Source organism: Rana temporaria, chromosome 12, assembly GCF_905171775.1.
Source record: "Rana temporaria chromosome 12, aRanTem1.1, whole genome shotgun sequence".
NCBI classification, from domain to species: domain Eukaryota; kingdom Metazoa; phylum Chordata; class Amphibia; order Anura; family Ranidae; genus Rana; species Rana temporaria.
The window spans coordinates 136,647,555-136,664,289 of NC_053500.1; the positions used below are offsets into that span (position 1 = coordinate 136,647,555).

Consider the following 16,735-nt stretch of genomic DNA (forward strand, 5'->3'; position numbering starts at 1 on the left):
TACGTTACACTGCGGCGGCGTAACGTATCCCATTTACGTTACACTGCCGCAAGTTTACAGCGTAAGTGCCTGTAAACTTGCGGCGGTGTAACGTAAATCCACTCGGCGCAAGCCCGCCTAATTCAAATGGGGCGGGCACCATTTAAATTAGGCGCGTTCCCGCGCCGAACGTACTGCGCATGCTCCGTCCGTAAAATTACCCGACGTGCATTGCGCTAAATTACGTCGCAAGGACGTCATTGGTTTCGACGTTAACGTAAATGGCGTCCAGCGCCATTCACGGATGACTTACGCAAACGACGTGAAATTTAAAATTTTGACGCGGGAACGACGGCCATACTTAACATTGGCTAGGCCACCTAGAGGGCACCCTTAGTTTTACGCCACGTATCTCTACGGAAACGACGTAAATTTAGAGCGACGGGCAAAGCGGACGTTCGTGAATCGGCGTAACTAGTCATTTGCATATTCTAAGCCGACCGCAATGGAATCGCCACCTAGCGGCCGGCCTAGAATTGCAGCCTAAGATCCGACGGTGTAAGTCAATTACACCTGTCGGATCTTAGGGCTATCTATGCGTAACTGATTCTATTAATCAGCCGCATAGATACGACAATCGTATCTCAGAGATACGACGGCGTATATCTTTTGTGAATCTGGCCCAGAGTGATTAGTGAACGATTTCACTTTCCCATCATCAGCTCGGCATTTGTCAGCAGATTTCTTTTATATAAAAAACTCTTTGCGACTACAGTGGAAGCTCGAATTGCGAGTAACGTGGTTAACGAGCGTTTCGCAATACGAGCACTGTATTAAAAAAAATCCTAACTCGGTTTGCGAGTGTCTCGCAAAACGAGCAGGATTCAGGCCAAAGCGGTGTGCATTTCCCGCATTTGGCCAGAGGTGGGCGCCAGAGCTGAGCGGAGCCGATCGGCTCCGTTTGGAAAGGCACGGAAAGGCCCGAGGACAGTTTGGCTGACCTCTGCGAACCTCGGGAACGGAGTCTTTCTGAGGTCAGGCGAGGTGTCCCGACCCTTTCCGAGGCTCTCCAGTGCCCCTCCCCACTTCTGGCCACATGTGGTATTGCATACCATTGAAGTCAATGCGGAACAAATTATTTTAGTTTCTATTGACTTCAATGGGGAAACTCGCTTTGATATGCGAGTACTTTGGATTACGAGCATTCTCCTGGAACGGATTATGCTCGTAATCCGAGGTTCCACTGTATTTCTAAACATTTTACCAAATTTATTAAGAGATCTTCACCATAGCTGCAAAGCATCACAAAACACTTACAAAGCGGGATGAATTATCATTCCTGAGCGTCTTGGCATTACCGAAGGCCTCCAGCAGAGGGTTCGCCTGGATGATTTGATCCTCCAGAGTCCCCTAGAAATATAAAGACGAAAACATGACCTGTCATAACGTGTTTAACATTTACAGTGTGGTAATGTATGACTTTGGTGCCCAGGTTTTATTTTCAGGGGATAATTTACGTTTAGAGGTAACTTAGGGGTCAAGGGTTTGGACAAGAAGTGATAGGAACGCTTCCAATAGAAGCACTTGTCCTGGAGACCAACTGCCTGGGATGGCAATTTCCCTCACTTTGGAGAGATTTCTTTTTACTTCCTGATGCGTGTCCAGCACAGGAGGTGAAATCTCCCCAGCAGAATATGAACAAAAAATTCTATAAAAGATTTCAACTTTTGATTATGGATGCCCTCAAAGTATAAGGTTCGGCACACCATGAACTCATAGCTTGGTTATGGTCAGTGGCGGCTGGTGCTCAAAATTTTTTGGGGGGCGCAAACAAACTGAAAAAAAAAATATATCAATTGCAGTCACTGTGCCCGTCAAACACAGCCACTATGCCCATCAAACGTAGCCACTGTGCCCATCAAACACAGCCACTATGCCCATCAAACGTAGCCACTGTGCCCATCAAATGCAGCCACTGTGCCCATCAAATGCAGCCACTGTGCCCATCAAACGCAGCCACTGTGCCCATCAAATGCAGACACTGTGCCCATCAAAAGCAGCCACTGTGCCCATCAAACGCAGCCACTGTGCCCATCAAACGCAGCCACTGTGCCCATAAAACGCAGCCACTATGCCCATCAAACGCAGCCACTGTGCCCATCAAACGCAGCCACTGTGCCCATCAAACGTAGCCACTGTGCCATCAATTTCCACCAGTATGCCCATCTAACGCAACCACTGTACCCATAAATTGCTGCCACTGTACCCATCAATTGCCGCTACTGTGCCCATCAATTGCTGACACTGTGCCCATCAATTGCTGACAGTGTGCCCATCAATTGCCGCTACTGTGCCCATCAACTTCCGCAAGTGTGCCCAACAACTGCCGCCACCGTGCCCACCAATTGCCAATGTGCCCATCAATTTCGGCTACTGTGCCCATCACATGCTGCCACTGTGCATCCCCCGCCCGACACTTACCTAGTCTCGTTGGGGCAGCGGGTCACATGCTCCTCAATGTCTTCTCCCATCCTCTGCTATGATTGGACGCCTGATTGACAGCAGTGGGAGCCAATGGCTGCGCTGCTATCAGTCTATCAAATGAAGAGCAGAGAAGCAGTGTAGAGAGCGACGCGAGATCACGCCCACTGAAATTCGGGGCTCAGGTAATTAAAAGGGGGGGCTTGGGGGACGGACACTGCAAGGTGTTTGATACATTAAGGTGAAAATACACGAACGTTTACAACCCCTTTAAGTCTTGCTATAAAGCCATTTACAGCCCGAGACTCCAGGATTTTAAATATAAGTGCTACACCTGTGTAAAATGTGTCACCTCTGAAGCTTCTTTTGAATATGAAGATATGGATTTAGGATGGAGCACGGGAAAATGATATTAAGCACCTCTGGGACTTGTATCTATGAACACAAATTAGTAATGTATTTGCCCTCCTTTGCACAAATAAAAAATAAAGGACAGTTGCGATGTAGCGGGACTTTCCTGCCGCACACCCGGGCCTCACCTGCATCTTACTCATGGAGTTCTCCTTCTTCTTGCTGGCGTCTCCAGTGGCTGCAATTGTTGCGAAGTATTGGATGACGCGCTTTGTGTTCACAGTCTTCCCGGCACCGGATTCTCCACTGGAGGAAGAATAATTCAGGACAATAAACATTTATAAATAATGTAGCAAAGAAAGAGTCACTTTAACTTCCACAGCAGAGACTGGCATCTTCGACCAACTAGTTCAATATTGGACTATCAGGTAAGGGCTCAGACCTCACACAGCCTGTAGAAGTTAAAGGGGATGTAAAGGTAAAAAAAAATCCCTAAATATCTTCCTTTCCCTTAGTGCAGTCCTCCTTCGCTTACCTCATCCTTCCATTTTGCTTTTAAATGTCCTTATTTCTTCTGAGAAATCCTCACTTCCTGTTCTTCTGTCTGTAACTCCACACAGTAATGCGAGGCTTTCTCCCTGGTGTGGAGTGTCGTGCTCGCCCCCTCCCTTGGACTACAGGAGAGTCAGGACGCCCACTAGCACACAGTTCCTTTCTCTATCTTCAATGTAGAGAGCATCCTGACTCTCATGTATTCCAAGGGAGGACGGGGAGCACGACACTCCACACCAGGGAGAAAGCCTCGCATTACTGTGTGTAGTTACAGACAGAAGAACAGGAAGTGAGGATTTCTCAGAAGAAATAAGGACATTTAAAAGCAAAATGGAAGGATGAGGTAAGTGAGGGAGGACTGCACTAAGGTAAAGAATCCGCCGCAGAGACCACCATTATCGGAAACCGGACCACCGGCCGAAGAGATGGCTACCTGGGTTATAGTCATAGTTGTACGCAGTCTATTGCATTAGGGTGTTGTAACGGAATGGCCCGTGATACCCTGAGACTTTTGAAGGATGCAGGGTACTGTGCCAGCTTCACCAATGACTCTTGGGTCTAGGGTCATCCTATGTTCATTAGGGGCATAGAATGACTGAGAACTGATATCTCGGATTACATGAGATGGGACATTAATGATAATTCATGTATTGCAGGAGATCTTGGAATATTACAGGTTGTTCATTCTGACCCCAACAGGTCAATAGGAGAGTGATTCATTCAATGTGTAACATAGACTGTTGAGATGATAATTAAGTCCACATGGCTGTAGTGATGGGGCTTGCTGTGATTGCATTCTGTTGTCCATTGTGCTAATTACGTCTGCTCCTAAGATCTTTCATTGTGTATGCTGATGACACTGTTTTGTGTGAAAATACTATTGATAATAGATGTGGAATGTGACTTGTCAGCTGTAGTAATTAACTTAACTGTCGATTCGGTGCCAGAATGTCTGTCTAGGATGCAGATTGAGGGGGGCTCGTTAAGCACCCATTGTGTGATGTTTTGGGTGGAGTGTGTCATTGTCCCTTTTCTTACTGCAGCATGCTTTGTAACTGTATAAAAACCTGAGAGTTTACCATTAAAGCATTCATTCGTTTTGGAACCAGAAACAGAGCAGTGTGTCTCATTTGTCTGGGGATCAATTCTAATGGATCGTGTCTGCTGGATTGTTGGAGTGTCGGATAAGCTGTCGTGGGTTGGTGGAATGGAAGATCGTAACCGGTGTTAACCCCAACACCGTTACAGGTGTGCACCCCAAAGCTCCAACACATATGCATTTGAAATATTTACCGGCCTCTTCACCGCTCTCTATCCTGAAACAATGGGATGAAGGGGGGAGGGGGGAGCAAGGGAGCACATGGGGGACCCGGGCAACAGAAGGAAGAGTAACAGGGAAAGGAGGGGTGGCATATATTAGTACCGATTCCCTTTATTTTCCTCCTGTAGCAGCTGAATGTTGACAAAAGGGAGAGGAGGAGAAGCCTACTTTCAGATGCTGCAGGAGTAAAATACAGATCGGTTCCACTAAATTTATTCCACCCCCTGCCACATCTCCTGTCCAGGTTTTGAGGGTCGGCAAGGAAGGATAGCGGACGCGGTTTACCTGTCACCTGCCCACCATTGACAGGTTGCCAATCCCAGGATTAGGGTGTGCCCAGGCACACCTGGCACACCCCTTGCGCACGCCTATGGTAGCTAGCTGCTGCCGTAACAGAGATATCCCTCTTCAAACAGCTGACGTATATCGGCGTGCGGCGGTCCCGAAATGGAGAAAATAACACAAAAAGAAATGTGTAACGTGCAGGGACCTGCGGCAGCCAATTGACCGCCATTTATCTTTGTTGCTATAAACTGATAAACAGTGAAATTTAAATGTAAATGAAAGAAAAAGAGACTCAGATAAATCATGTACTCACGTGATCAGAATAGACTGATTTTCTCTATCTGGAAAGAAGCAGAGAAGCGTTCAGTTATTTCCTTCAGTCCCGGTAACATTCATATTCTGCACGTCTCCTTGTGTTACAATTCATGTGAATGTCCCACTATATTATGCTGCTTGTATCACCTACACAGGCAGTGGCGCCTTTACAGACCCGGCACTTCAGAGAAGGTCAACTAGAGCCCAGGGCGAACATGCCAAATCCCCCCCCTTAGCACTTATCTGCATAAATTCCCCCTCCTTCCAGTACAAATCTACCCCACTGATGAAATCGCCCTCCCAGACATCTTTGCTCCCCCCCCCCCCCCACCCAAGCTCAAATACTCTCACTTTCCATATGCCCCCAGGACAAAAAAACATGCCTATTTTTTGCACTTGCATGGATGTTCAATTCCATGCAATAGGTTGATCAATGTTTTTTTTTTTTTTTTTTTTTTTTTTTTTTTTTTTTTTTTTTTTTTTTTTTTTTTTTTTTTGCCACTTCAGACTTCACCGCAGCGAGAGACTTGCTCATGATTTTATTCATAATTCCGTCTCTACATCTGGTTTAGCATCATTTGTGGTGTATTTCTTATACAAGTTTTTATACTTGTTATTATTTTTATTATATATTTGTTTATTTATTTATATTTATTTATTTATTTATTTATTTTTTCTCCGTTTAGGAGACTCTCTTTTGTATTAAGTACGGAATTTTAACAGGTTTTATCCGCGTGACAAAGAGATACCCAGCACCCCTTCTCCCCCCTCCCCGACTAATTCCCCCCTCCTACCCTCCCGCCCTTCCCACACCCCACCCTTGACCATCCCACGACTCCCCTATAAGAATTCATTCCCATCAATTGACAATGTGTTCCTATTCCTCTCTCAGGTTTTCTGCGAACCTCCAGGTCTTTTTAAATTCCAACCAGGGAACCCATATGTCCTTTTCCTCTACCTCGTGTTTAAAACTTCCGTATTTTAATTTCTCTCTCCTATAGGTGTCCTCTACGGAGTCGATCCACTCCCACATTTGCGGGCTTTTCGCGTCTCTCCATTTAAGGGGGATCAATCTTTTCGCTGCGTTCAACAAATGAGGGGTCAGGGAACCCTTATACTCCTTCTCTGGAACCTCCCCTCCATGAAAAAGAACTACCCATGGGTTATCTTCCACTTCTTTTTTTGTTATTACCTTTATCAGGGCCAAGATTTTTTTCCAATAGGCTTTAATTTTCAGGCAGTCCCACCAAAGGTGTGCCATCGTTCCTCTTAACTCACAGCCTCTCCAGCATTTCTCTGACTCACCCCCTCTGAATTTGGCCATTTTATCTGGGGTAGCGTACCACCTCGTCAAACATTTGAAGTTCATCTCGGCAGTTCTTACATCTACTGCCGAGGTGTGAGTCATATTCAAGATTCTTCCTATGGTCGTTTTCCCCCTTGGGACCCCTAAGTCTGTTTCCCAATTTTGGATGTATTTTAGCGTGTCCAACTCTTCCGTTTTCTGCAAGTAATTATAGATTTTAGATATATTTCCTTTTGAGCTTTCGATGCTACACAATTGTTCCAATATAGTGTACTCCTCCTGTGACCTCAAAGGGTGTGATAGGCGTTTGACGAATGACACTAACTGCAAATATCTCCACTCGTCGAGCGCCCTAATTCCAATCCTATATTTAATATCGTGAAGTGTCCTAATTTTACCATCTAGTGTTATATCTTTTAGCTGTGTTCTATTTGTGATCCAATTTCCCCCTACTTCTTTTGTCCCTGGGGTGAAATATTCGTTTTCTTTTAAATCTATAAAGGGTGAATTGAATTCTGTTTTTAATTGTTTGTGAAGTCTATCCCAGATCCTCCATGCATTATGTGTAATTGTGTGTGTTGAAGTGTGTAAAGATCTATATTGTGGTGGATTCCAAATTAATCTCCCTAACTGTGCCCTCGCTAATGTGCATTCAATGTTTATCCATCTTTTGTCCTGGGACTCTTTAGCCCATTCTATAACCCGTGAGAGAACCGAAGCGTTATAATACAATCTGATGTCGGGTACAGCTAATCCTCCCTTTTTCTTGGCCCGTTTTAGGGTTTGAGCAGACACCCTGTGTTTTTTATTATTCCAAATATAGTTCATTATGAGGGAGTTAATTATTTTGATGAATGACGGTGGTAGGTAAATTGGGACCATTTGAAACTTGTATAGAATTTTTGGGATGAGAACCATTTTTACCACATTTATCCTCCCGAACCACGAAATTGGTCTATTATATATGTTTTTAATTTCACTTTTTATTTCGTTGAGTAGGGGGATAAAATTTATTCTATATATTTTCTTGATGGTATTTGCCAGTTTTATTCCCAGGTATTTTATTTCTTTTTGCCATTTGAAATTATATTTCTTCCGCAGATATTGTTCTTCTTCTTTAAGAATGTTAATATTCAGGATCTCCGTCTTTTCTGTATTCATTTTGAAGTTTGATACCTCACCATATTGTTTTAAGGTAGCTATTAACTTCGGGAGGGTGACTCTTGGGCTACTTATATAGAATAGAATATCGTCTGCGAAGGCGGATAATTTGTGCTCATCTTCTCCAACTTCTATTCCATATATTTCTGGATTTTGTCGAACCATTGCAAGCAGAGGCTCCAATGATAAGACAAAAAGAAGGGGGGACAGGGGACAGCCCTGTCTGGTTCCATTTCGCATCTCAAAGGGTGCGGATAAAGATCCGTTGATCTTGATCCTAGCACATGGGTGGAAATAGAGCGTTTTGATCCATTTGATCATCCTTGGGCCTATTCCTATAAATTCTAGTGTTTGTATCATGAACCCCCAGTCTACCCTGTCAAACGCTTTCTCGGCGTCTACTGACAGGAGTAGACCGGGGGTCCCTCTTTCTTTGATCTGCTCCATGAGAAGAAGTGCCCTAACTCCATTGTCCTTTCCCTCCCTACCAGGTATGAAACCAACCTGGTCCGGGTGGACAATGGCTGTCATTACCCCCTTCATTCGTTCGGCCAGAATTTTTGCATACAGTTTGGTATCTGCATTCAGGAGTGAAATAGGTCGGAACCCTGAACAATTCGTATTGTCCTTTCCCTCTTTTTTAATGACAGTGATCGTAGCTGTTAATGCCTCTCTACTCATCTCATAGTCTAGCCCCAACCCATTGAAATATTGACATAGTCTAGGGACTAAGATGGTACTAAACCTTTGTATGTAGGCAGACGTGAAGCCGTCTGGTCCAGGACTTTTCCCATTGGGAGCATTCCTTAAGACCTCCCTTATTTCCTGCTCGGTTATACTTTCCTCCATTCTTTCTATCTCATGCTCTTCTATCTTCGGTAGATTGGTTTGCTGTAATACTTCCCTGATCTTATCCTTTTTTTCGGCTGGGTCCCTGATCTTCTGTTGGACGTCGTATAGTTTTTCATAATAGCTTCTAAAGGATTCTGCTATTTTGTTTGTCGCATACACTAAGTCCCCATTCCCATTCCTAATTTTTTCGATAAAATTCCTGGTTTTCTTTTTTCTTACCATTCTGGCCAAATTTTTACTAGGTTTATTTCCCCAGACGTATCTTTCTCTCTCTACCCTGTCTATGAAATTCTTGGTTTCTTGCCCGGCAAGGGCTTTGTATTCATCCCTTGTTATAGTTAACTTACGGAGTGTTTCCCTCTTATGGCCCTGTAATTTATGTTCCTGTTCCAGCCTATATATCTCCTCTTTTAATGTTTTTAGTTTACTCATTCTTGTTTTATTTTTCTTTGCCCCCTCAGCAATAAAAATCCCTCTTATATACGCTTTATGGGCGTCCCACAGGGTTGCTCCTGTGATTCCCTCCTTGTCATTCTCCTGGAAATACCATTCCAGTTCTTTCTGTACTCTCTCGACCACATCCTCGTCCCTCAACAGACCTTCATCCAATCTCCATTCAGGAGGTATGCATTTTTGTATGGATGTACTTATTTTCATGGTTATAGGGGCGTGGTCTGATAGCGTTATGATCTCACAACTTGCTTCGACCACCCTCTCCAAAAGTCTATGATCTACGAGGATGTAGTCGATCCTCGAGTACGTCCCATGCACAGGGGAAAAAAACGTATAGTCTCTTGTCTTGGGGTTGAGGATTCGCCAGACATCCACCATTTGGTTTTGTATCATTTGTTTTTTCAGTAGCTTAAGGTGCTCACCGTTATTCCCCTGAGCATGGGACGTACTGTCGAGGCTCGGGCACATGCAAAAGTTAAAGTCCCCCATTAACACCACATGTCCCTTTTCAAAATCTTTTAATTTTCTGAGTATTTTACTAATATATTTAGCCGAGTTCACATTGGGTGCGTATACATTTGCCAGAGTGTAGTCCTCCTCTCCTAGTTTTATTTTCAAGAACAAGAACCTCCCTTCCGGATCGTTCAATCTGTCCACCACTGTGTATCTAACTCCTCTTGCAAATCCTATGGCGACCCCCCGAGATCTCGATGAGACTGTGTCTCCATAATACCAGACGGGATAATCAGATGAATATAGCTTGATATTAGACTCTAAGGTAATATGGGTCTCTTGTAGGTAGACTATGTCTACTTTATACTGCGTAAGTTCGGCAAGAATTTTATATCTCTTAATATGGGAGTTTAATCCTTTTACATTATATGATAAGAACTTAATATCTGCCATTTATCTCTCTTTTTTTTTTTTTTTTTTTTTTGCGTTTGGGAAGAATTCCTGTGGAGTCGTGCAGATGGTCCCCCTCCCGTTACCCCCCCTTCCCCCACCTCCCATTTCCCTCCCCCCCTTCCCCCCCTCCCCAACCCCCCCTCCCTCCCTCCCCCTCCCTGGCCCACTCTTGGCCTGGGAGCCGCTGGTAGAAGACTCCTCGCCTTCATCCTTGGCTCCTCTTTCGTGGTGGTGTTCGGGGCTCTCCCTTGGCTCCCCACTCCCTCCCCACCCCCTCCCCCCCCTCACCGTCCCGCCTCTCAAAGTTCCATGCTAGTAGAGCCCATCTATTCCACCCAATCAGGGAGTTCAGGAATTGTTAATTCCATTTTAAGGCAGAATACGTTCAGTTCCTCCGGGTACCTAAGTCGTGCTGTTTTGCCCCCCTTTATACCTATGAGGCACGCCGGGAATCCCCATTGGTACTTAATATTTTGTGACCGCATCAGCTCCAAGAGGGGTTTCAAGCATCTCCTCCTTGCCAGTGTTTCTTTTGCCAGATCGGAAAATATTTGTAAGTCAGTGTCTCTAAATCTCAGGGGGGGTTTTCCCCTAAGCCTGCTCCATATTTCTGCTTTATCGATGTAATTCCTGAACCTCACGACCACATCCCTTGGGCCGTATCTTTCCATCTGTTGGGGGTTCCCCACTCGGTGCACTCTCTCAATCTTAAGGGGCTTAGATTCTACCGATCTCTCTAGCAGAGGGTTAAAAATTGTGTTCATGATGCTTCTAAGGTCTTCATCCTTTTGTTCTGTCAACCCTCTGATTCTAAGGTTCTGTCGCCTATTGCGATTCTCCTGGTCCTCAATCCTATATGCCACCAATCTCTGATTTTCAGTCAGAGCCTTTACTTGCTTTTTCAGGGAGTTTATTTCCTGATCCTGCTCCTCTATTCTCTTTTCCGTCTCTTCCACTCTTTCACGAAGCCCTCCAAGGTCTATTCTTACCTTGTTAATTTCTGTCCTTATGATATTTTCCATGACATTTTCCATCCTCAACAGCATTGCGTTCATCTCTGCCTTTGTGGGGGGCTGTGTATCTTGGGTTAATTCCTCTGCATTATTTTGCTCTTGCTCTTGCTCACCTTCTAATGTCGTTTCACCTCTAGAGCTCTCCTCACTGCCTGTTCCTACCCCTTTTTTTTTTTCAGTTTTCTTCTTATCAGTTTTTTTTACGAGTCCTGGGCTTTTAAGGCTCCCTTCCTGCGTCATGTATTGCTGTATGGAGCTGTTCCCCGAATTATTCTTAGTTGGTTTTGTAGTGCCACCCCTCGTTGATCTATTCATTTTATTGAGGGGTCGAATTCTCTTCCCCAGTTTGAAAATGTTTTTTTTTTTTTTTTTATTTTGTTTTTATGTAATTAGCGCCCTTATCGGTTCCAAATTTTTCTTCACCGATGGATACTTCTATCCTCCCTTAACTACTTCTTATGCCCTGAAAGAATATTTTATTAAAGAGAGGGCCACGGGCAGACGAGAGCCCCGAACTAAAGAAAAAAGGTAAGGGGCTGATCGACACAAGAGAAGACGTTTGCTGCTGTAAGCAGAGTTACTTGGGCTACCAGCTTTCCTTCTTATAAGGTGAGAACTTTCAGTATTTTTGCTGAATTATCTCTTGTGTTTCATCAGCCCAAAACGTCCTAATTGTTCCAGCGAACAAGGTAAACACTTTTTCCCCTATTCCTCAATCATCAAAACTGGGATTTTACCAGCTTCACGCATTCACATATGCGTTTTGTACCGATGACAGTCCTGATAAATTAATATATTTTTGACCGCTTCATTAACACCACAAACCAGCCGGGGCCGGACAGAGCAGTTCAGTAGAGGCAATAATGGCAGTAAAGGCAGCAACAACAGGAGCCAAATTCATAGATAAATCCCAGGCTAATCAAGCAGTGTAGAGATATTTCAACAGGTGGGGGGCTCAAATAAACCGGCTATCATTCCCCTCAAATTTTCCTTCAATAACTTCACCTTGTCCCGGTGCGAATTATGAATTAAGATATGTTTTCAATAACGTTTTATATTCATATTCCCTTCATATGCCGCAAACAGAGACTTCATAGCCAGTAAAAAAGATAGTTCTTTACCATCTTTACACAAAAGAGTGCCTTATTGTGTAAAGATATCAGAACTTCATAAGAGCAGTGTCATAGCAAAACGGGAGGGGGGGGGATCACGGGGGGGGGGGACCCGCTCAGACTCGGCTCTACGGAGCGCCTCACCAGTCCCTTTGGTTTTCCTCCTGGGACGCTGCCCGGTGGCGTCTCTCTGATGAGCTTCTGCAGACCCAGCACTGCATATTTCCTCTCAGGCTGCTGACCCCCAGTGCTAAGCATACGGTGGCTTCAGTCCTCCGGCGCAGCGTGTCCAGCTGGAGCCCGTTCACCGGCGCCTCTCAGGTAAAGATCCCCTGAGTATGTCTGCGCTCGGGCAGGGATGGGGCACCCGCTCGCTCCTCGCAGGTCCCGGCCTCTCACGCTGTAGACTGCGGGGCCACGAGCGGTGCTGACGGAGACTTGGAGCGGCGTGTATCTCCTGCCGCCATGGAGCCGTCCGGCACCTCCCACCTCACTCACGTCACGTCCTCCGCATTACGTCGTGGGGTTGATCAATGTTAAAATTGTACTAATGATTAAATATGTTCACTTTATAGACGTATGTATGCTTTAGATGGCATTTAGCCTATGAAGAAGGACCTGGGGGTCTGAAACATGTCAGGCGTCATCAGGGCTGTCTTAATGAGAGGGCACACCTGGGCACTGCCCAGGGGCCCCAGCTGCATGGAGGGCCCCCTGCCCTTTCCCCAAGGGGAGGGATCAGAGTGCTGGGGGGATATGTGGGGTGTAGAGGGGTCAGAGTGCTGGGGGGATATCTGGGGTGTAGAGGGGTCAAAGTGCTGGGGGGATATGTGGGGTGTAGAGGGGTCAGAGTGTTGGGGGGATATCTGGGGTGTAGAGGGGTCAGAGTGCTGGGGGGATATCTGGGGTGTAGAGGGGTCAGAGTGCTGGGGGGATATGTGGGGTGTAGAGGGGTCAGAGTGTTGGGGGGATATCTAGGGTGTAGAGGGGTCAGAGTGCTGGGGGGATATCTGGGGTGTAGAGGGGTCAGAGTGCTGGGGGGATATCTGGGGTGTAGAGGGGTCAGAGTGCTGGGGGGATATGTGGGGTGTAGAGGGGTCAGAGTGTTGGGGGGATATCTGAGATGTAGAGGGGTCAGAGTGCTGGGGGGATATGTGGGATGTAGAGGGGTCAGAGTGCTGGGGGGATATCTGGGGTGTAGAGGGGTCAGAGTGCTGGGGGGATATCTGGGATGTAGAGGGGTCAGAGTGCTGGGGGGATATCTGGGATGTAGAGGGGTCAGAGTGCTGGGGGGGATATGTGGGGTGTAGAGGGGTCAGAGTGCTGGGGGGATATCTGTGGTGTAGAGGGGTCAGAGTGCTGGGGGGATATCTGGGGTGTAGAGGGGTCAGAGTGCTGGGGGGATATCTGGGATGTAGAGGGGTCAGAGTGCCGGGGGGATATCTGGGGTGTAGAGGGGTCAGAGTGCTGGGGGGATATCTGGGGTGTAGAGGGTCAGAGTGCTGGGGGGATATTTGGGGTGTAGAGAGGTCAGAGTGCTGGGGGGATATCTGGGGTGTAGAGGGGTCAGAGTGCTGGGGGGATATCTGGGGTGTAGAGGGGTCAGAGTGCTGGGGGGATATCTGGGGTGTAGAGGGGTCAGAGTGCTGGGGGGATATCTGGGGTGTAGAGGGGTCAGAGTGCTGGGGGGATATCTGGGGTGTAGAGGGGTCAGAGTGCTGGGGGGGTATCTGGGGTGTAGAGGGGTCAGAGTGCTGGGGGGGATATCTGGGGTGTAGAGGGGTCAGAGTGCTGGGGGGGGGATATTTGAGGTGTAGAGGGGTCTGAGTGCTGGGGAGATATCTGGGGTGTAGAGAGGTCAGAGTGCTGGGGGGATATCTGGTCTGTTTACCTGCACTGTCTCCATTGTAGGGGCCCCAGAGAATTACTTTGCCCAGGGGCCCATGATGCTATTGAGATGGCCCTGGGCGTCATCTCCTACAGCTACGTGCAATAGCCCTTCACACCAGAGGGCATTTATATTCATGGCTGTATTTTTGTACTGCATTAAAAAAAATTCTACTGTATAGATTATCAAATGTTTCTAATAATCAATACTTTTTAAATACTCACCTGCTCTGTCCTAAAAATCCTGAGGGGTTATGCTGTGCCTATGAGCACTAGGTTTGTCTTTTCGTTCATTGGATTGGCCAGACCAGGCCATACACACACACTGTCAATCTTCTATCTATTAGTACATTTAAAGAACTATGGACAGGCAGAGGCATCTAGTGATGAAAGGTGAGAACTGCATGCCTAACACCCTGTTACGCGCTGCCCAAAATAACATGTAAAAATGATTCAGTTTAGTAAGAGGAGACCTCAGCCTGGACAAAGGAAAGCGAAGTGTTCTCGGTAGAATGCTGGGGAATGTGTTTGTTCCACAGAGAACTGGTAGAGGGGATTGTCTTCTTTCTCTGCAGACAGTTGAGCAGGTCAAACACTTGGTGACGTCTCTACAGATATCCCTCCCATCCCCGCCATTTTTTTGAAGGGGACACACCATGCAATGCCCAAAAACCCAACTTTATTTCAACAGATGAATGACGATTGATGGTCTCACCAGTCAGCATGAACTGATAGGCATTGTCGGAGATGGAGAAGATGTGGGGCGGAGCCTCCATGCGCTTCTTGCCGCGGTAGGCGTTAACCACTTCGGGGTTGTACACGGGAAGCCACTTGTAGGGGTTCACGGTGACACAGAACAGACCGGAATAAGTCTGAAACAGCAAGTTGGACAACATGGACTTTAGATTCAGGTAGAGAAGCCTAAAGTTACGGCGGCGTAGCTTAGCGTGTTTAGGCTACGCCGCCGTAAGTTAGCTAGGCAAGTACATGATTCTCAATGTACTTGCCTGCTAATATACGGCGGCGTAGCCTAAAGCGGGCGGGCGTAAGGGCGCCGAATTCAAATGTGTTGGAGGGGGGCGTGTTTTATGGCAATGAGGCTTGACCTCACGTTTTTTAAGTTTTTTTTTAATGCGCATGCGCCGGGCGCCTACATTTCCCAGTGTGCATTGCGGTTAAGTATGCCGGACGGGCCTATTGATTTCGACGTGGATGTAAACAACGTAAATCCCGATTCGCGGACGACTTACGCAAACGACATAAAAAATTTGAATCTCGCGGCGGGAACGGCGGCCATACTTTAACATTGTTATTCCACCTAATAGATGGAATAACTTTAGGCCTGCTAAGGCCTTACGGAAACGGCGTAAATGTACTGCGGCGGCCGGGCGTACGTTCGTGAATCGGCGTATCAACTCATTTACATATTCTACGCCGACCGCAATGGAAGCGCCACCTAGCGGCCATCCGAAATATTGCAATCTAAGATAGGACGGCGCAAGCCGTCTTATCTTAGATATGTTTAAGCGTATCTCTGTTTGAGCATACGCTTAAACATAAGTCGGCATAGATTCTGAGTTAGGTCGACTTATCTACTGATAAGTCGGCCTAACTCTACCTGAATCTACCTATAGATCTCTACAACGAATCAGAAAACTTATCCCACTTCCACCAACTGACAAGTGAAATAGTGGCAGTATGGAGGGGAAGTGAATGATACAACGCGTCGATTCTGAGGTTTCTAAAGCCTCGCACGCACGATCGGACTTCCATCTGACTTTTCCGTTGGTTTCTGTCCGAAGGGCTTGGGCAGTGGACTTGTTCTGCATACAGACGGCAGAACATCCTTCTGCTCCTATATTTGCGGAATGGAAGCAAATGGATTAATTTGATATGATAATAAATTATGAATTATGGGCTAGATTCACATAGAGTTAGGCCGGCGTATCAGTAGATACGCCGACCTAACTCAGAATCTGCGCCGACCTATGTTTAAGTGTATTCTCAAACAGAGATACACTTAAATCTATCTAAGATACGACGGCTTGCGGGGTCCTATCTTAGATTGCAATCTTTAGGCTGGCCGCTAGGTGGCGCTTCTATTGCGGTCGGCGTAGAATATGTAAATCACTAGATACGCCTATTCGCGAACGTACGCCCGGGCCGACGCAGTACAGATACGCCGTTTACGTAACGCATTATCAGGCCTAAAAGATATTCCATCAAATAGCTGGAATAGTAATGTTAATTATGGCCGCCGTTCCCGCGTCGAAATTCGAAAATTTTACGTCGTTTGCGTAAGTCCTCCGTGAATAGGGATTTACGTCATTTACGTCCACGTCGAAACCAGTAGGCCCGTGCGGCGTACGTTGCTGCAATGCACACTGGGATATGTAGGCGGACGGCACAAAAAAACGTCAATCACGTCAGGTCAAACAACATTAACATTAAACACGCCCCCTCAGCCTATTTTGAATTAGGCGCCCTTACGCCCGCCCGCTTTAGGCTACGCCGCCGTAACTTAGCAGGCAAGTACTATGTGAATCATGTACTTGCCTCGCTAACTTACGGCGGCGTAGTGTAAACACGATACGCTACGCCGCCGCAAAGTTAGGGCGGGCTATGTTAATCTAGCCCTATGTCTTTGTTTATAAAAAAAAACAGGGCTTTAGTACTTTACAAGGCATTGCTAATACACCTTCAATGTTATTGACCAAGAGAGGCCACTTTAGCGTACCTTCAGCACCCTTTAGGGTACATT

General features: G+C 46.4%; 1 protein-coding gene across 1 annotated transcript in view; it reads right to left on the minus strand.

Moving 5' to 3' along the window:
* Nucleotides 1-16,735, minus strand: part of LOC120918959 (myosin-1B-like) — a 62,180-nt gene that overhangs the window by 44,607 nt on the left and 838 nt on the right. The window contains exons 3-6 of the mRNA XM_040330876.1: nt 14,690-14,846; nt 5,283-5,310; nt 3,000-3,117; nt 1,297-1,389 (exon numbers count right to left, since the gene is read on the minus strand). Coding sequence (XP_040186810.1) covers nt 1,297-1,389; nt 3,000-3,117; nt 5,283-5,310; nt 14,690-14,846 — 396 coding nt within the window. The remainder of the gene's footprint in view (nt 1-1,296; nt 1,390-2,999; nt 3,118-5,282; nt 5,311-14,689; nt 14,847-16,735) is intronic.